The sequence below is a fragment of the Rhodnius prolixus genome, unplaced genomic scaffold, assembly GCF_049639745.1.
Source record: "Rhodnius prolixus isolate KJV_2025 unplaced genomic scaffold, Rpr scaffold_12, whole genome shotgun sequence".
Taxonomy (NCBI): domain Eukaryota; kingdom Metazoa; phylum Arthropoda; class Insecta; order Hemiptera; family Reduviidae; genus Rhodnius; species Rhodnius prolixus.
The window spans coordinates 15,294,357-15,315,054 of NW_027411635.1; the positions used below are offsets into that span (position 1 = coordinate 15,294,357).

General features: G+C 31.3%; 1 protein-coding gene across 3 annotated transcripts in view; it reads right to left on the reverse strand.

Moving 5' to 3' along the window:
• The window catches only part of NfI (Nuclear factor I), a 218,254-nt gene that overhangs the window by 12,935 nt on the left and 184,621 nt on the right, over positions 1 to 20,698 (reverse strand). The window contains exons 6-12 of one of the 3 annotated variants that reach the window (XM_074143669.1): positions 17,302 to 17,397; positions 14,112 to 14,246; positions 13,074 to 13,301; positions 3,778 to 3,938; positions 2,312 to 2,432; positions 1,341 to 1,531; positions 19 to 280 (exon numbers count right to left, since the gene is read on the reverse strand). In XM_074143669.1, coding sequence (XP_073999770.1) covers positions 19 to 280; positions 1,341 to 1,531; positions 2,312 to 2,432; positions 3,778 to 3,938; positions 13,074 to 13,301; positions 14,112 to 14,246; positions 17,302 to 17,397 — 1,194 coding nt within the window. The remainder of the gene's footprint in view (positions 1 to 18; positions 281 to 1,340; positions 1,532 to 2,311; positions 2,433 to 3,777; positions 3,939 to 13,073; positions 13,302 to 14,111; positions 14,247 to 17,301; positions 17,398 to 20,698) is intronic. The other 2 variants (XM_074143668.1, XM_074143667.1) reach the window with 2 other exon arrangements.

Here is a 20,698-nt window from a genome sequence, read left to right on the forward strand (position 1 = left end):
AGTAATAGTTACAAATACCATCATCAATAAGAGCTGCGGTCTCGTGATTGGCTGTGATCAGTGGGGTCATCATGTAATCTTCTTCCAAAATGAAGGGCGGTCCAGGACCAGGTGGAGGCGGTGCTGAGCCTGCTCCAGGCGGAGTCCAGCGAGGGAGTGCACCTCTTGAACTCGTCCTTGGACTTCCCACTGTAATTTGGGTCGGAAATAGCGACAAATTTGTTGGACTGATTACACCGGACATTCCGCCCATTGGACTTAAGTTAGGATAAGTAAAAAGCTGGAAACAAATTGGATTATATGTAAATAATTAATTTTAAAATATTTTTTGAAATAAAAATTACCATAAAACCTTGGAAAGAATTTATCCACCAAGTGAGAGTAAACAATTGAAATTTTCGCTTCTACAACTTCTGTAAGAATGGTATGACCATAAAATTTAGCTTTGATTTTTCAACGAAGCTATGTACTAAGAGAGAGGGAAGCCCTCTGTTCAGTAATAAGGAAACAACTCTAGGGCAATGGCATTGGTACTGTTCAGACCCAACACTGTATACTGAAGGCGTGACAAGCTCAAGGTTCTTCAAACTGGGCGTTAAAAGCTATAAGTAGGCGCCTCCTCAACCGATTTCGGGAGTGCTTATGTGAATTTGGCAGAGCGTAAGTGCTTCACGGCATTGATTAAAAATAGTTTACCGCGAGATGTTACAAATTCTTATGAGGCTTTGTTAGTATTATGGCACCATTAAAACAAGCGATTATGTATTATCCGTTTGAATAAGGTGCAGGAGTGCTCAATACTTTTGGAAAGAATATTGCAGTAACCATATTTTTTGTGTTAGAGTACGTTGACGTGAAGATGGTCGACATTCTGGCAAAAAGTAACCTTTTCTTTTTCAGGTAATCGAGTGACTGTTGAAGGAGCGCTCAGAAAAGAAAAGAAAACCAAGAATCTGGAGAACCCTCCCAAGACTAAGGCAGACTGAGATTGTTTGGAGAATCCAGGGAATCATGTTAGCTGCATTCAGACTCACCAGTCTGAGTAAATAAATGTCGAAGCTAGAACTAGTTTTGTATTGAAAAATGAAGGTAAGGCATCTCTTGACGGACTGTCTTTATACTGTAAGGACTACCTTTTCGGGGGATGGTGACCGTATCGGGGTTCTTCAACATACCCTGGAATTCCTTAGAAAGGTTGGCTTAGAAGATGTGCCTTTGTAGAAGGCACAATAGATTTTTTTGCCTTTTTACCGTAGTGCATCATATATCTTTAAAAAAAATCAGATAAATTCTTTGGCAGTAATTTTTACAGTTATCTTTGATTACTTTTTGTTACTTACTTGGGCGGGTTGGGAGTGAATATGTGAAAAAGGTACTGGGTAATCTCTTGCAAAAGTTGTTGGCACAACTGTACGACCAGTGTGAGATGCACCTTGAGGCGAATCCTGGGCTTGTTGTGGAGATCTTGGTGGCGATGCCTCGGGAGGCGGACTTGGTGGAGAAGAGCCTCCACTGCCAACGTTCAACTCACCTACATCATATTTAGATACAATATTACATTTTTGCATTGTATTCACTATTTTCTTAGTAAATATTATTATAAATAAAAATTTATATTAGCTTTTAGTGACCGTAAATATATATTAAGGATTCAAATTAGCGAGAAATCGGTCCAAATAAAAAAAACAACAACTCGTATTTTTGCCAACGTTTCGACAAATATATTGCCTTCTTCAGGGCGTGGTTATGCGGGTTGGTTGATTTTAACGGTTAACACTCAGACTCCTGGTTAAGTATGGGAGTTCAAGAAAATATCTTTGCTTTATAGGGCTCATACCATATTCTGTCTGAACGAGATGAGATGAATGCGGAAAAATATATTCTTCAAATGATGTAGAAGATCAGAGCTTAGGCTGTTCTAATGGCGTTGATTTTTCCGATTTGTTTGGAATGGCATTAACCTAAGGTTGTTCAAGTTCATGGTGGGTTTCTGTACTAGACTTAGTGAGTGTCTCAAAGGAGACAAGGTATCTAGTCCTAGCGAGATTTTAGGTACAAGGCTTGGTCCTTTCCTAAAGACGAATAATAATTATCTTTGTTAAAAGAGTTGATGTCATTTGGATATATTTTTTTTTAATTCTAAATTGCGATCTTACCAAAATTGTAACTGTGGTACAATAAAATAAACTAAGTATAGTAAAATCACTTAATTAAAAAAAAATGGCGCTATTTGGAAATGATTATAAGTATGAAACGTTTCTCTTTGTGAAAGTCAGTTTTGTTGGAATACTTGGTTGTGTATATTACCTACCATACCTACCAGTAGATCTGATGATGGCCACAGGCCTTGCCATCGGCGGAGGAGGAGGTGGCGGCAGCATGGTGCTTGGATAATATTGGGACAGCTTGTTCGGACTCCTGGACGGCCCGGCCTAGCCACAGAATAGACATAGTTATAAACAATTCGTAGTTCACCATATAATTTTTTTTTAATAGTTGCTAATAATTTTGTTTAGTAATAATAAATGTATAAATTTCAGTAACAGTGGCGAGGTAGCTCCTAAGGTTTCTAAGGTAAATTCCATCTTAAGGCATAAATAAACTTCAAGTTCAACCCCGTTTTACAAAACTAAATTTGGCTCAAACTTTCATAGACTGGTTTTCTCATTCTCAAGGATTTAACTTGTTAATTATATTCAAATTCAGAATATTTGAAACTTAATTATTTAAAAAACCAAACTTACAGTTTTATAATTAGTTTGGTTCATTTCATTTAAATGACATTGAAAGCTTACCACCGTCCCTCCTTTTAAATGGAATTTGCGTTAAACGGAAAAGTGTCGGTAAAACTCTGTGAGTACATAATTTTCACAGGAACAATCTTTTAATTTTCAATAAATGTCTTTTAGAAAATATCAAAATCCATTATTAAAGTTGAGAAATTTGCATCATATCTTGAATATCTTGAATTTAAGAAACATGTTCAACTTATAATGGAATGGAGTAGGACACCACTCTCTCTAATCTAAAGTGCCATTTCTTGAAATGTGCGTGTTCACACGTTGCATTATATTAATAAGAATTATAACATGTTTCCGAGATTGGAAGTGTGAATAAAATACATACGTAAGTTAGAATCTTAAAAAGAGAATGTGGAATGAGTGAAAAGGAGAGCGTGGCTTCTGGAATTATTTTATTCTATCTTTTGATGGTCCTAGATTTATCAACTCAAATATTTATTGCAAACAAAATTAAACACAAAAAAATATTTTCAATTTTACTGGATGATAAAAGTGGCACCCCTAAAATTAGGCGCTTAAGGCCACTGCTTAGGTTACCTTAACAAGAACCGGCCCTAACAACTATTGATATAAATTTACAATGAAGTGAATAAAAACAATACCGAGATAAAAAGGTAATAAGATAATCAGTTTTATTATCCGCTAGACATTGTTTATTTACTAAAAATTGGCAAAAAAGTTATTATCTTAATCCTCCATTGAAACTGACAGGTACTTTTGACTCAGCATAAAATTCTCGAAAGAATAGTTTGCCACCCTCGTACAGCCTCGAACTGGCACCAACATATTTGCTCCATCATTAGTTCCGATCGATGGCTCATTTCCTTAGGCGACTTAACAATATAAAGGAAGCCACAACTACAGCAGTTCAATAATTCTCTGCTCTTAAGTGTAAAAAATGGTATGAACCCCAAACAACTCGCTGAATGACTGCAGAAGTTTTAGGAGAAAATAAAAAAAAATTAATGCTACATACCTGATTTTGTGCATTTTCGGCTTCTTGGCACACAAAAGTGACAAAATCGGAGAGGGTATCATGTCCATTCTCGGGATACTTGGCTGGACTATGTTGTTCTGTTGGTTGATAATAAGTTGCAGTTGCCAACGAGGCGACGTTCGTGTGTCCCCCAGCCAGACCTGTGGGAAAAATTAGATTGCTAGACGATCAGGTAGTACATCTCCGTACATGAACATATATACATACTAAAAAATGCATAAGATAATAACGAAATACAAAGAAAAACCTAATAAAATAGGTTTTGTTTTAGAAATCATAATTATGTCGAATTTATTCTTTAGGATGTCTTAAAAACTGCAATAGATGTCGCACTGATCATAAAAAGTTATGATCAAATCTTGACTGACGATTGTTCAGTCATCAGGAATGTACAAAATAGCATTTGACGGAAAAATTTCCAGATATCTTTTTATTACCAAGGTCTACCGTAAATATTGCTTGATTAAAAATAGAATGATTCCCTTATTATTTTGTGATCTGCCTACAGAAATAATAGAGATGCATTTTAAAGTAATCTTATGATACACGTCTCCTCTAATAATGAGCTTTTTCAAAATGTTTTAATCATTTGAAATATCTATAAATTAGTTTCATATTCTTATTTACAATCAGTAACGTTAACATTTTTAAATCCTTAGCAAAGTCAATATTATAATGATTTTCAAATTATTTTCCGAACGAATGAAAGTTTTTTTTTTGTATATTTACAACCAACACTCTTTCAATTTGGTTATTGACAATAATAATAATAATATTAATAATAATAATAATAATAACAACAACAATAATAATAATAATAATAATAATAAGAATAAGAATAATAATAAGGGAAGGGAGGGAAGGGATTAGCTATGAGGTTAGCATACTGGACTCCCACGCGGAGGTCCCGGGTTCGAATCCAGCAGCTGACCCTTAGATTTTCTCTTCCTAGGAGCTTCTTACAGCTCACTGTCCGGTGATGGACAGTGTTGTCTATGGCGAGGGAACGCTGTCCGGTGGCCGGGAGTGCACTCGAAAAAGCTCCGGGCGCTAATAACCTCAGCTGTTGATGTGCAAAAAAAAAAAAAATAATAGTAGGCGCTAATGACCAAAGCAGTCATGCGCCTATATATACTAAAAAAAGAATAATAATAATAAATATAATAATAATAAGAACAATAAAAGAATAAGAATAATACATAAGATTATTATTATTGTTAATTCGTCGTTTTCCAAATTTATTTTTGACAAATACGGATTTCAGAAAGCTTCTGATAGATAAACTATCACCATACTTTGCTCACACTCTCAAAATTTACTCTCGGTTGATGTATGTGAATAATAAGAGGGATGATTGGGGCAAGTACCTCTCTATAGCCATAGACAAATTAATTGCGGGGAAAAAAGGAAAATATGCTTACGAAAAGGAAATGTGCAGACGAAAACATAGCCGCCTTTTGCGTTGAACATAAACTACAAGTGAAAAGACGTACTAGGTAGAACAAGTAAATTAACTTTCAGTAACCTGGAAATGATTTCAATTTGACAAAAAATTAAAACTATTAAAGACAAGTTTTCGGTACAAAAATCATATTGGTAAAAAGATTCAATTTTTGAGATTTTACTCAAAAAACTAGGCAATCAATCTTTGTCTAGAATACAATTTTAAGAGAAAGTATAGCATTGAACTTCTACTTAAAAAATTAAAAGGATTTAATGAATTCGAATCAGAAAGAATTGTCAGTTTGAAGAAGCCACTATTTATTCCCTTCCGCAAAATCGTTTTTTAAAATGGCATTAATAAATTTCATCCGTAAGTTTGCCAAAACTTCTTCACCAATAAATTTTATGTCTATTTAATTTTTAAAATTGCCGGTTAGAATTCCCGATGGATTTGATTTTTTACATGAAAGGAGTTTTTTTGGTGGAAACGCGATTTTGCGGAAGGGGACAGCATATTATTGTAAAATCCAACGATCCTAACATAATCTGACAGGATAGAAGAGATCGTTTCCTCTCCTTATGCCAATTAGGCATAACACGTTGGCCCACCCAGTATGGGACATCCTATGGAGATATTTTCTGAGCCTGTTCTGCCAAAAGTAGAAATACTTAAGTCTAAATGGGTACGAAGAGGTTCCCTTGAACTCAAACTACACTGACGCTAGTCATGGAAACGATGGGAACACCTGTGTAGAGTCAGCTATGTAGGTGCTCTTAGCGCACAATGACTTTTTTTTCAGAATCAATTCTCACTTAAGTATTCACAATCTTCCTCTTGCTCTGACGAATCACTTAAGACCTTGTTCAGGATCTCATTTCGTACCTAGAGATAATTATAGTCGCAAATTATTTTAAAAGGACTTAGGACATGATGACCCATAGTAAATGTTGTCTTGGTAACTCTAGATGGGAGCCGTTGTAGTAAACGACTACAAATTCTTGGATACACCGTTATAAATGCCATTGTTTTTCTATTTAAAAAGAAAAGAAAAGTTGTTAATAAAAATGTCTTGTCCTTAAAACTAATAGAAATTGACAAATATACATATTATTAATACCAAAAACAAAAATATTAAATATCCCTTGTCTCATTTTGCAACAAAGCGAAGGTCCTCGTTTCTCTAGAAATTTTCTCTGAGAATAAAAATTATACATGCATACCGTTTTTGTTTTAATAACAAATTTTCTCAAAAAAAAAAAAAAATGGGTTATGAATGAATTATAAAACAAAAATAAAATGTACATGTATATATTGTCAATGTCCCTAATAAGTTAAATAATAATATATACACGCACATTATGTAAATGACATAAATATATATATAATCTACATTAAACACTGACATAAAATTTTAAACAATAATAATAAAAAAAGAAATAAATAAAGTATAAGAAGTAAATCTAAACAGATAACAAACAGCCAACATCGAGATCTTTTATTACAATGCCTATTAAAAAATTTAGCATACTACTACACATTTAGACACTTTGATATCTGTAAAAAGTTTTATTTTTTAAGATCTTATTTTTGTATTTATTTATTTATTTATTTTGAAGCCTGTTTTACAATTTACTGTATAGCTGAACAGTTTACTGTACAACTAAAAAAAAAAAAGTCTTGCTTGAACTCTTAAACGACTATCTTAATGCAATTCTCAAAGTTCTAACTTACAAGTTTCTATAAAATTTGGAATTTTTTACTAAATGTTGCCAAAATTATTTTAAAGGTTAATTAAAAATTAAATGTTACTTTTGAGAGAAGGATGACTTGCCAGTTTGCCTTCGACTCTCAAAAAATTAATTAATTTCCTATGAAAATGGTTTTAACAAAAGTGACAGGCATATAAAGCGAGTTAAAAAGTCAAAGAAAAACTGCTAGGTGTATTTTACCAAGAAAATATGTTCAGTTTAATCAAGTCTCTCTTGCAATTAAATAATTTTGTCTATAAATTCCAAATTTTGGGGAATATAGTATAAGCTAATTTAGTGAAGTGCATAGCGTCACCCTTTTCCCCTAAAAATATTTTTTCTTATCAAAATGTGATCAATAAAGTAACACTTAGCGAAAACTGCGATTCTATTGAATAGTTTTTGCGATTTTTTAAAAATAGTTGAAACAATGTTCTTTAAATTTCGTGTAATATTTACTATCCTATTTAATATTATCACTTTTATTCGATATATTCTCTCAAAGATTTATTTTTGGTGCTTCTTACGGAAATGCAACTAGACCTCAGTTAGGTTAGTAATTTCTAAGTTTCTCATTTGAAAAAAATGAATGTTCAGGGTAAAGTTAGATAGCTGTTCAACCTCATCGGAGGGACGATGACGTTGGGCGCTACCTGTTAAATTTAGTCAGTACTTCCTTTACTCTAATCCCACCTTGACATTTACTTTTAAGAAAATCTTCAAGTTAGATTTGTTATAATTGCAGTAAGAAGATGATATATAACAGTTTTTTTTTTCTTTTTTCTCCATTAATAGAACATAGACAAAGTTGCAAGGAACCAACTGTAAATAATATCACTCCTTAGTCATTGTAAACTATTCAGCAAACTTCAATCTTGGAAAACAGAGCTATTTTTTATTGCTTAATAAAATAAAGTACACATAAAATTCTATGTAATCCCACACCAATAATGTTCATGCTATACAAAAAGTAGGGACCATGTAGTTAAATAAATTATTAAATAGATAAATAAACAAAATAAAATAAAGACAAATGAGATTAATGCTGTTATTAATGATTTAATATTAGCTATTCATTATTAGAAATTATTGAAAGTGGATTTTTATTTTTGCAAAGTTTAGAATATTCTGGATTAAAAAAAATAAAATAACAGAGAGTGTAACAAAAGTTATGCAAATTTTCCCATCCTGTTTTATTTCAATTAAAGCAACGAGAGTTTTTTTTTTCAGTCTAAAGGGAGTATATGACTAGCTAGAAGAGAGTAGAGTTCAGGTGTTCGCACAAATCAGCTTAAAATGAATGGCGCACTCTTAGTTCGACCATACGAACAGCATCATACTTTTACTGAAATATTTCTCTTCAGCAGACAAGTGCAGCAGCCAGGAGGAGATATATGTAATGTGTTGAATTTCACAGACAACACACCATTTTCAAAATTTGTGATGTAAGCTCTAAATTCGTAATGTTCAGTACTAAATGTTATTTTGTTCTATTTATGACAAGGACATTTATGAATGGTAGCGCTGCTATAAATATGGAATTTTGAAATTTACAGGTTACAAACCATATTCACATTTTGTGAAGTGATCATTGAGGTATATATTATTAAATATATAGGTATTATTTAAATATTGTAATGCTCTTACTCTTCTTCAAGAGTTTGAATCCTAGTTGTTGACAACTAGTCTTTCTCTAATTGTCATACGTTTCGGTACCAATTTTGACCAACTGTTTTATTTTTACAGGATTCCGATGTAATGGAATTTATGCTAAACAAGTACTGCATGTTCTCTTTGAAGGCCACTTCTGTGAAACCTTCTTACTAGAGCTAACTTGCTTTACGCTAAATCCTTCATCGCCAAATAAACAAAGCGAGAGAAAAGTCGATTTTTACTAAGTTCTTTTTTAACTTTTTTCTTCTTTCTGAAGAACAAAAATAAATTGTATTCTTTTTTTACTCAATACTAAAATCTTCTGTTTCACTTTAAATAGAAACGATTCATTCATAATATGTATATGAGTCATTTATAATTAATCATTTTGACCATTCATGGTTTTGAAGTCATCAGAATAAAAACAAAACAAAATTACAAATTTGAAGAAAATTGATGGTTTTTCTAAAGTTTTTAGTAATTTTTCGAAAATGACAACTTTAAGTGACAATGTATAATGTTGTACTGAACTATCTTTTCAATACAAATTGTAAGTTTCAAGAGAATTTGATTGCGTGTCGTATAGCCAAAATTATTCAGCTACAAAAAAGATGGATATAAAGTCATGCAAGGAGATCTAATCCTTGGATTCAGGAATGATTGAGTTGTTTACTCGGGAGGACAAATGACTCTCCTGTGGCTCATTTCCCTAGGGAGTCCTTCAATCTGGATTAGATAGATATATCAAACAAAATTGGTTCATTAAATTAAACTTTTATTTATTTAAACTATGACAAAATATTTATTGTTTTTTTGTTTGTAACGAAACGAAGCTTTGCCAACCAAAAAACAGTTAAGAAATAAAAAATTAAATGCTTTTATTTTCTAATAAAAAAAATAATTCAATGAATGAAAAACATTTAAAAGAGAATAGAGTGATGGAGAAAGAGAGTGAGAAAACAGAAAACAAAGAAAAATAACAGAAAAGTAGAAAAATAAAAATAATCTGAGAACGAAAAAAAAAAATTAAGAAAGAATTGAAGGGTTATTTTTAAACAGCAAGAACATTTAACACAAGTAGTTATATACCTGGTTAGTCGGCTGCACATCATGCATAATGTTACTGAAACAAAATCATTTCCTCTTGTAAAAACCATCCTACATCTGCCTATCCTAGTCTACCAAAAACAATACACTCCTCTAGGGCCTATGTACTTGTATCTTTGGTTTAAATTAAAATCTTTGTTAGTTTAAACAAAACAAAATAAATGAAAATTAAAAGAAAATGAAAATATAACAATAGTAATAATCAGATGGGTTATAATTTTAATTAATTGTAATTAAAAAAAAAACAAAAGGGCATAGAATATTGGAAAGATAAAAGTTAGAATCTTTATTTAATTTTTCCTGTTGCTTGTGGTTAAGCTGAAAGTTTATTTTCCATTTTTGAAAACTAATTTTTGTGTGACATCTAACCATTGTAATTTTTGTTTAAATTGTCTCAAAAAAAGTAACCATTTGTTGCTTTCTGCTGTTTCTAGTACCTTGAAAACGAGATATATATTTTTAGAGGAAGGTCCATATGTGTGTTAACAGAGCGTACCAAAAAATACACCGTTTTTCATACTAAAGAAGTTTCATGATGAATTTAAAGATTTATCAACCCTCTCTGATGTGTACTAATAGGATATTACATTAATTTTTGGACTCGTTTGTTTACATATTATGTTCTCATAAAATAGTCAGCTCAGGTGTGAGCTTTTTTTTTAAATTTTAAACATGACTGTTTCATTTAATTGTCAATAATTTTACGTCATACTGTTACATCAGCTAAAATGGATGTGTGCTAGAAGAATTAAACAAACGGTAGATACTTCAGTTTCTAGCAGCTTTGATCTCTTTTTATTAAGGGCCCCTGGAGTTAAAGAATATTTAAGAAATTAAACTGGGTTAAATATCACACACCTAAATAACTTGCATACTTCATTAGCAAATGAATTTCCCACCAACCTTGCCTTAATCCATTACTACCACAAATACTAATAATTCATTTAATATCTTTTTATCTTTCACAACTTTCTTAGCCACGAAATCTCATTCAAAATAATCACAAGTTACTCAATTAGTGTTATTATACTCTACTCTTCTACTGTGGGTTATGACTTTGCTTTAAATAAAACTAAGTAAAGTAGAAATATTTTTATAGGAAAAACTCAATGAATGGTTGGAATATGCACTAAAATTATTTGGACATTTACACCACAAAAAAAGAAAAAACAACTTTTAAAAATTAAATATCACTAATTTGCATGTTGACCTCCAAATTCATAAACTCTTTCTACATTGTTAAAAAAAAAATAATGACTTAAAACACTGCCGTTAAAACAAAATATACAGTTATGTGTGGAGTTAGCGTTGATCTCACTCAACTTTAATGGCTTTATCTTTTAATGAGAAGGGACATAAAAATAAGTTTCTTCAGTCGGTATGCTTGAATTAAGTCAAACATTAAATACGAAGAATAGCCGAATGATTTTCGTTTAGGAATCAACAGAGAACAGTATAGTTCTAATTAAAATCGAAGTAGGGCCGGTTTTGGGGTATAGCATGGAAAGTAGTCTTTGGCAGCATTTCAGTAAAAAACAAAAAACTGCAGCGATAAGAAGCGCTAACCAAATGATAAACCCTGTGGGTAAAATGACCATTCTGATCGTCTCAAAAGCCATAATATTAGCTATGTCGACGCTTGCTTGGAAAAAAAATCGGAATTGGTGGCGCAAGCAAGTGATGTTGAAGGTTATTTCGGCACCGGCTTCATTCTATATAAACTTTGTGAGTGCAATTAATATACATATAGAGCTATAGCATTTATTAAAACATTTTTTGAGGCGGAAGAGGATGTCACTTTTGCCTATTTAGATGTTTTTAGGCTATCTTCTTTACACGAAACAATGATTTCAGAGAGAATTGTTTTTGTACTTCAGCTTCGCTTTGTTTACAATTTAGTCCAAATATCTGTCTTCAATCATTCGTGATAAATTTCAATTTTAAGAAAGGAATTAATGAAAAAGGAGGTACCAAGCAAAAAAGGTTTCTCTTACTTACAAACCAAAAAAATATGGAATATAACTTAAAAGTGATTGAATTTTTATTAATTAAAGGGCATTATTAATTATTAAAATAAAATCTATTAGTTCAACAATTCCTGCCTTTTGTAGTTGCGAGAATGATAGCTCGATCCGATATTTGTTGACATTTTTTTAAGGATTAATGTATGAATAATAATAATAATTTAAAAATAAATAAAATATGTTGCTTTGAACTTAAAAGAAGTCATCCTAGAGGGTTTCCTTACAGCAAACAATTCTAATTTTATAAAACGTAAAATGATCATATAAAACAATTTATAGATTAAAAAAAAAATAAAATAAATCAGTAAAATGTACAGTTGTAGTCTCGAGTGCAAAAAAAAGCTTGATTATATTTGAACTATCGGTTTAATAACATTATAATTTTCTTTACAGTTCTTGCTCTTTAACTGCAACCAAGGTATAGTACAACTATTTCGACAAACAACTCTGAAAAAAAGAGAATTTGAGAGAGAAATACAAAGAAGTTGAATTCAATCCCCTAGAAAATTGTTTATAATATACTGGTACTCTATCACTTTTTTTATAGTTTTCAATAGATGAAAAATTATTTCCTAAACTAATTTTCAAAACATTACAATATGTAATTGAAACTGGACAATACGGTGGTGTTTTGTTGGGTAAAGATAAGAAGTTGTAGATATATTTTGCTTTTGTCAGAACATACAGCTGAACAAAGCTTAAGGGAGACATACAGTAAATAGCAGAAAGCTCGAAATCAGGCAGAGGTATTTTATCAAGAACTTAAAGTCCATTTCTTAGTATTAGCGACGCTTCGAAATCGGTTTTAAGCCGTTAATCTCAAATCCTTCTAAGTTTATGGAGTTCATGAGTTCAAGTGAACATTAACAAAATTTAGAAAAATATCGTTTATGTTATTTTCCTTGAAAAGAAAAGAACAAAGCAAAAGATATATGTTTTGCATGTCTGACGTAAACAGGGATGAATTCATTTTGATATTACATTATATTTCATTACGTTAAATTTCTCTCCTAAATCACTTAAAGGAGAGGAAAAAAAATAAAATAAAGTTAGTTTATTGAAATAGTGGTGCTATAATTTTGGAGCGTTAAATGAGAAGAGTGGAAAATTCAGTGTTATTTAAGCCGATATCTTAAATATTGTATTTTCTTCTTTTTTCACACGCGAGTGCATTAATAAAAGTTATTTGACTTTAAAACTAAAGTAATTAGAAAAATAAATACAATTAATGAAACTACTAAGTTAATATAATAATTTAGAGAGAAATGAAATGATATTACGCAGAGCATATGAACTGACCATGCTCGACATCCGAGTGCCAGCTGGCCTGGCTGGACAGCGAGGCTGGACTCTGGCCGTAGTAAACATCAGTAGCCCCACTACCGCCTCCGGCTCCACTCTTGTCTCTGGAGGCGGCTGTACTTCCCCCAGTCAGCTCTATTTCCTCCTCTGTTGAACTTAACCTTCTCACACGTTTTGATCTAGGTTCGCTTGGACTTTGTCCACTTCGTCCAACTGTTAATGGGCCTCAAATAAATGTATGATATTACTAAAAACAGACTTTTTCAAATAAAATCAAAGTAAGCAGTTGCAGAAAAAAAATGGAATACCTACGAAGTAACAAAAGTCTAAACAATTTTTTGTTTGTTTTTTTTTACTCAATAGAAAGAAAACTTTGAAAAAGCGAGTTGCATGCTGTTGAGCGCTGTAGGAGAATAAAGGGACTTGAGAGTTAAGCCGGAAAGAAATAAGAAGTAAACCGTAAAGTATTTGGGAGTTGGAAACAGTATCCTTATACTGCGAAAACCATTATGGTGAGGAAGGTAACAAGATAGTTGCACCTAGTTTTGGTGGAGTTCAGCTGTCTCCAGAGAACACGTAAACACACAAAAAACAACCTTATTCAACAACAACGTTGTTGAAAGTGACCTTCCTCAACGGTTAAAGTTCACTCAGAAAACGAGGCCAACATAAAAATGGTAGAAATGAATTTCAGGAACAGATCCATTAAGATAACCAGTGAAGATTCATAAAGGAGATACAGTGAGAAATGACTTCTGATTACCATCTTTTCATCATAATGGACGCGGTAAAATTAAATAATTAAAATAAGGAAGGAATGAAAACGGGATGTTTTGCTTCCAAAGCGCAGAAGGGCACCACCAAACTGTTAGCTCAAGGTGGATAAAAGTTATAAAATGTTGCGAGTAGTTAGATTAGTGGATGAAGGTGGGTTGGTAAGATACAAAACGCTCAGACTTTTGTTGCATCAAAGTATTCAAAAATAAACGTGCGAGATTCTCAATAAGATATTGTAAAATGTATTTTTATACTCACTGTACTGTGCCGAAGAAATCATACTTGAATGATCCTGGCCAGGCGGGGTGTAACTATTGCAGTAATATCCGGGATTTTCAATTTTAATTACATTTAATGGTGGCTGCATCCCGTTGCAATTTTGCACAATAGATGCTGTAACAGAAGTATTTACCAAACTTAATTTACATTGTTATATTTTACACTCATAATTTTTTTTTTTTTAATATTAAAATGATGTAACCAAAAATTGCCTTATTTCAAGAGCATTATCCCATCTAATAGACAAGATGGGCTGCCGTTAATGCTGTTACAAATACGAGCTTAAAAACTAATGGATCGAAACGAAACACCCAAAAGGCACATCTAAATACATGAAATTCCGAATCGAATGACACCTCATTCATGAAAATTGGTTCGTCGTTTACAAAAAAGGTAACAAGAAGAAGAAGATTTTCTGAAAACGCCGTTTTTTCTCATTTTCAGCAGCTTTTTTCTCAAAATCTATTAGATCTGAGTTGTTGCAAAAAATTACAGTTATAAACGAGGATTTGCTCTATAATTTAAACAAAATTTGGGAATTTTATCTTTTATAGAAAAAGAGAAAGAAATTGTCAATGTTTAGTGTTTTTCAACGTTACGCTTTTTCGTGCAGTTTTTGACGATCAACTACGAGTTGATTCGTATTATACTCGTTGACTCGTATTATACAAGTGTACTACCGTACAGTTTTAATCATTTATCTAGAAAAATTCGTTTTAGGGTAATAATGGGGTTACGCTTCTCTCTAAAGTGTTATTTCTTAATAATATATTTACTTACAAATTATATAATTTTGTTATATATTTTGAAGGAAATACAACAAATTTGAAGCATCAAAATTAAGTAATTAAAACCAGATTTTATTTATGGAACGAATTCTACTTTTCTAAAGTATTTAATTAACGTAAACTGTGGCAAGAGATAGTCAAGTAAAAGTTCATTCCTATCAGATTTTTTGTCATTTTGCTAGAAAAAAGGGCCTAACATTCACTTGAAATTATTACTACTAATTGAGCTAATATATGTTAATTAACTTTTAAATCCTTTTATTTTAAATTCTATTAAAAAGCTAATTAAATCAGTTTAACTAATCAGTGAACTAATCAGTTTTAAAGTTTCTAAGCAAAGGATAAGTAAGGGATTCTTTTATTGTACTAGTTCAGAAAGTATCTTGTAAAGTCAAAGCCTGCATAATATTTATTAAAACTTACACAAGAGAATTGTCATAATAGAGTACTTGTTCGACAACAAATGAAGTAAGTTTCCAAACTTAGAAATTACTGTGATCGTACCACAAATTTTTATTCGAAATATTCTTTTAAAACTCCTTTTAGTCAAAACAATTTTTGACTTTATACAAAAATTATTTCTCTCCCACTGTTTTGTTTATTTATAACATACAGTACGATCAGCATTACACCAAAACAAAAAATTACATTATGTTCAAATTTTATATCAGTTATTATTACTACCTGGTAGTATTGCTATCTTAATTTAACAATTAGTTTTTGGACTAAATCAGAGTGCTGATTCAGCGTTCAGCGTTCTAGACTGAAAGTTCCATTTGACTAAATAGATTTTCCAGTTTAATAAGATTTACTTGAAATTCACTTAAATAATTTTTTTTAAAATTGGTATTCCTTATTGCATATAATTAGTTCTACATTTATTGTAAACGTTTTCCCAAGAAAATGAAGAAAATTCGGTTTCTGCTTCTTCCAACAGCTTCTCTACTTAACATTTCAATGAAGTATATGGATTTGCCATCAATTAAATATTAATAAGAATTAAATAAATAACCAAAATGTAAAAGATAATTGGTTGACCGGTATGTTACCTTTAAATTGAGAACATGCATAATTTTGAAGTCAACTAAATTTTATATTTTAAAACGCTTTGCATTGCCTTGATTTGCAGCATTTACATTTGCTTCCTAGTTTTAAGTTAAAAAAAAAAAAAAATTAGGGCCGAACATAAATGAACTATGACTCCGATGTTCTTGTTTCCCTAATTCATCTATTCATACACGAAACGTAATTAAATATCAGTCTGATTACGGAATGTCTAAAAAAAACCATCGTCGTAAGTTCAAAAACAATCAAGTACTTCTTCAGTCTTGATGGGAAGTTATCTTGCTGGAATCCAAACTTATTTACAGTTAACTAAAGTTTGTATAACGCTGGGCCTATGTATGAGTAAATTCTGACTAGTTGTTGGTAGTAAAGATTTGGAATTCATAAAGAGCCTAACGTGAATATAACCATGCGATGAATTACACCATCATAGATTAAAAAAAAAAGCCAAACTTTTGACTAAATCGCCCTTTTTACGCCAACAGGAAATATACCAATTGAAACGATCTAAATATTGGACAACCAATCTCAGTATTTTATCGGAAGATTGCTTTCACAAATACTTATTCTTTTGTAGAAGCGAAAGTTAGGTACTTTTCAGCAAGTATCTGTTCCTCCTGTAAGGGATAAGTTCATGCTGCACTCTTTTACCTTGAAAGAACTGAATGGAAATGGTAGCTAAGTCTTTAATTTGGACAGCAAATAATTCAAGTATACATATAACTTATGGTTAAAGTTGACTCGCAAGAACGTATCAGTGCTACAAATGTTTTGAGAAACCAACGTCAGACAATTCTTCGATGAAATTGATCTTCCCTTCTGCTAAGTAGAGACTCAAAAGTCTAAAGAAAAATTTCATTGAATTGATTATTAGTTGGACTTCAGGCAATACGGTGTTTTGAGGATTAATGTCGTATAGAGTAGATGTATTAGGATGAGTTTTAAAGTTTAATTTTCTTTTCTTCAAACCCTTCATAATTTCTTTATTTACAGGTATAATACAAATTTCTAATGATTACTGGATATTCCCGAACCGAAATGGTGGACAACTTTATCTAATCTAATATGTCTAATCTATTCAAGTAAATAAATTAACGTGAATTCTAAATGAGAGCTGCAGAAAACATTATAGAAAAGAAGTGAAAATATTGAATAAGTAAAAAAATAAAAAAATAAATAAAAATGCAATTAATGGTATTGGTACAATGCATCGGCATGCAAATTTCTTCATTTATGATTTGCATTTAAGTGACTTTAAATTTATTTTTATTTTTTTAAATTTTCAGATTTACTAATTTGAATTAAACAAGATTTACCTTTGGATAGTCTCCACAGCTCTTTGGAGGAGAAGACGCCCGTAGCGAGAATTGTGTCGTTACATACTACGCCATTATACGGGTTGTGCGAGAATCCTACAAACAGCCCAATACATGGATTATGTTAAACAATTATCTTTAACCAAAACGAAATTAATAAATTTCTAAAAGAAAAAGAAAAAAGACAAGTCAAATATCTGGTGTGAACACTCACACGATCTTTTCTTACCGCAGTAAATTTTTTTTACGTAATTAAATTTTCAAAGAAAGTTTGAAAAATTTTGTTAGTTAGTTGACTTTAATTTTATTCATGTTCTCTTTAAACAAAAAACATGTCAATAATTACTGTAAAGGAAGCGTGAGGTCATCACAGCTCCCCACCATCCCCAGAACCATATTAAAATCAATGTTCTCTCAAAAATTTCAAACTAAAATTGATAAGGGTCTAAACATAAGTTAAGTACAGGTTTCTTGTTGTTTATTTTTGGAAACTGTCTAATTACAGAAAATACCGAAACACCGTACAGTTTAGTCGCATTTTTCTGGTGAATTTGATCCTCCAAGAATCATGTTTAAATGATATTTCCAGGGCAAACAAAAAATGGACTTACATTTTTAAGTAAATGGTTATTTTTAAGCAAAAGCGTTTTAAACGCCTAAAGTTCTTTTGTATTTTATAGTTATTAGACCGAATAGCATTTAGTTATTTGAGATTTCGTACTTAATAGAGCTTTCGGACAGTGTTCTCTTGTTGTAGATAACATTGTCCATCACCGTACGTGCAGTGAGCTGTAAGAAGCTCCTAGGTAGAGAAAAATCTAAAGGGTCAGCAGCTGGATTCGAACCCGGGGACCTCCGCGAGGCACTCCAATACGCCAACCGTATAGCTAACCTCTTTTTTTAAATAATGCTAGTACTAGCTAAATGCAACATTTTAACATTAACAAATAATGGGGAAGGAAAAAATAAAACGCTTTTTATTAACGCTAGTCATGAATTAGATTTTTTAAACTGGCATCATTATTTTACTCCTCACATTAGTAATTCTAACTGATTCCAAATACCAAAGTAACTAAACTTGATTGATTGAATAACTAATTTTCTTTTTTTTGCAATTACCTTTTCTTATGTTTAAGTTGGATTATTGTTTTGATCTAATTTTGTCTCTAGATTTATTCAGTTCTTTTTAAAATAGAACCTAAGCTAGATCTTTACCTGGTAATTTACCAAATAAATGTATTGAAGATGCTATTTTCCTAATCTATATGGTAAAATAAAACGAAAACAATTTGCCTAAAAAAAGCTTTTAAACAGATGATATTCAAATAGTTTCTGTTTGCCCGTATTGAATAAAATCATTAAAACCATTTATAAAAAATAGTCTGACGTGGACAAACTGGCAGGATACTCTCTTAATATTATTCTCGAAGATCTAAGACACAAATTTTCTTTTGACTCTGAAAAATGTGAACCATATTTAATTCTTAGGAACATTATACGATTTTTGACCGTAAATTAAAATGATTTGTAGCCTTATAGAGGAGACTAACCCTCATAATTCTCTTTGAGAACTATACTAAAACAATTTTTGTATTTTTATTTTTATTTTTTAAAGAAAAATTGATTAAAGTAAATTTTATAAATCAATACATACGTAAATTATATTCCAAGTATACAGAAAACTTTACGAGTGAGTTTTGAGAAAACTGCAAAAAACACAAAAAAATGAGCAATTTTCCTTTTGTGTTGACCTAGTTAAATTCTGTTACTCAAAATTTCATTCCAAACTTTTCCAACACCGTTCAAATGCAACCTGCCCCAAACAAACCTTCCCGAAGGCTGAAGCGTAGATTGCCTCGCGATCACCTGATCATAATATAAGAAAGGGTTTTCTTAGAATTCACTTGATCGTCTAACATCTGTGTTAAGCCTCCCACTGATTGTGGTAATCATTTGGATGGCGCTTATTCAATTTTTTCAATTAATTTTGTCTTTGGTAAAGTAAAGTAATGCCTTTTTTTTGTCCTCCAGGCGGACTTTACGTCCAACTACTAAATTAAGTGTCGTGGACAGACTAGCAAACATACTTTACTGCAAATTCCTTTTATTAATCATTAAATAAAATTTAAGGCCTAGACCGGGAATCGAACTCCAGTACCGCAATGCTACTTATCTTTGCGGGCCTCGTCTCTGAAAACTATATTTCATTACTAGATTTTGATCACTATATACCCTATTATGAGGGGTAAGAGAATGTAAAAAATGAAAGCAGGATAGATGTGTTTTGTTATTTAATTTAGTATAAGAGTATCTATATGAATTTATAAATATAAAATCAATAAACTGCAGCGTAAGATGTGTTTTTTGGTGTATTCTCTTAGCAAGATTGGCGCCAGTGAGCTAGCCCTACACACGCCCAACACCAAACAATCTCCATTTACTGAGGCCATGAGAAGGGGTTCGAAGATCTTTCATATAATTTTGATTCATAACTTAGTAAACATTATACCATCTAACTGGTAAAAACTTCTCTTAATTTCGTCTAATTCTATTAATTGTCGCTGGTTCTAGGTTTTTTTTTTTTTTTTTTTGTGACTAACGACCCTTAAATTGAATATCAAATTAAAAACATTTGCAAATCTAATTAAGTAGCACAGCTAGTTCTAAAAACAGTATTTATCTTTATCACTTTAATTTTCGCTGGTATAACTAAATCGATTTTTATTATTTTCGAAGGTAAAGAGGATTGGGAAATGGGGATAATGGCCATTCCATTGGACAGTAAACCTGGTTTGAACACAAATTTTTCAAATACCGAATGGTTAAATGTTAAAACATATTCATTTATTGTTTTGTTTGTATTTATTATATTATTTGTAATAATAAGCTACGTAAAGGTCTTGCTAACAAAGGAGTTGGCTTAAGCAAACGAACAATTCAATGCAAATAATTATAATAGAAGTAGAAAAAGAACAAAAAACATTGCACAATAACTCATCTTTCTACTTTATTTTACTCTCTAATGATTAATTTATTTTAAAGAATTTGTTTTAATTGAATTTATGAACTATGGAGAACAGCTCGAGCTGTAAGAATTCGAACCCCGGGAACTCCGCATGGGAATGCAGTATGCTAACTAAAAGGCTAATCCATTCCACTTATTAATGATTGTTTTTTGTAGCAAACAAAATTATTTCAGAACCTAAAATTTCTGATAAACTTTATTATCAAAACTCTACGTTAAAAGGTGACAGCCTAAATAGTGTTATTGCTAAAAAATGATTAGTCTTTTAATTGTAAACATAAAAGCATAAGATGGTTTATAATCTGTTCATACACACACATATATATATTTACACATATATATTTATTAATCTACTCATATGTAAAAAATTTG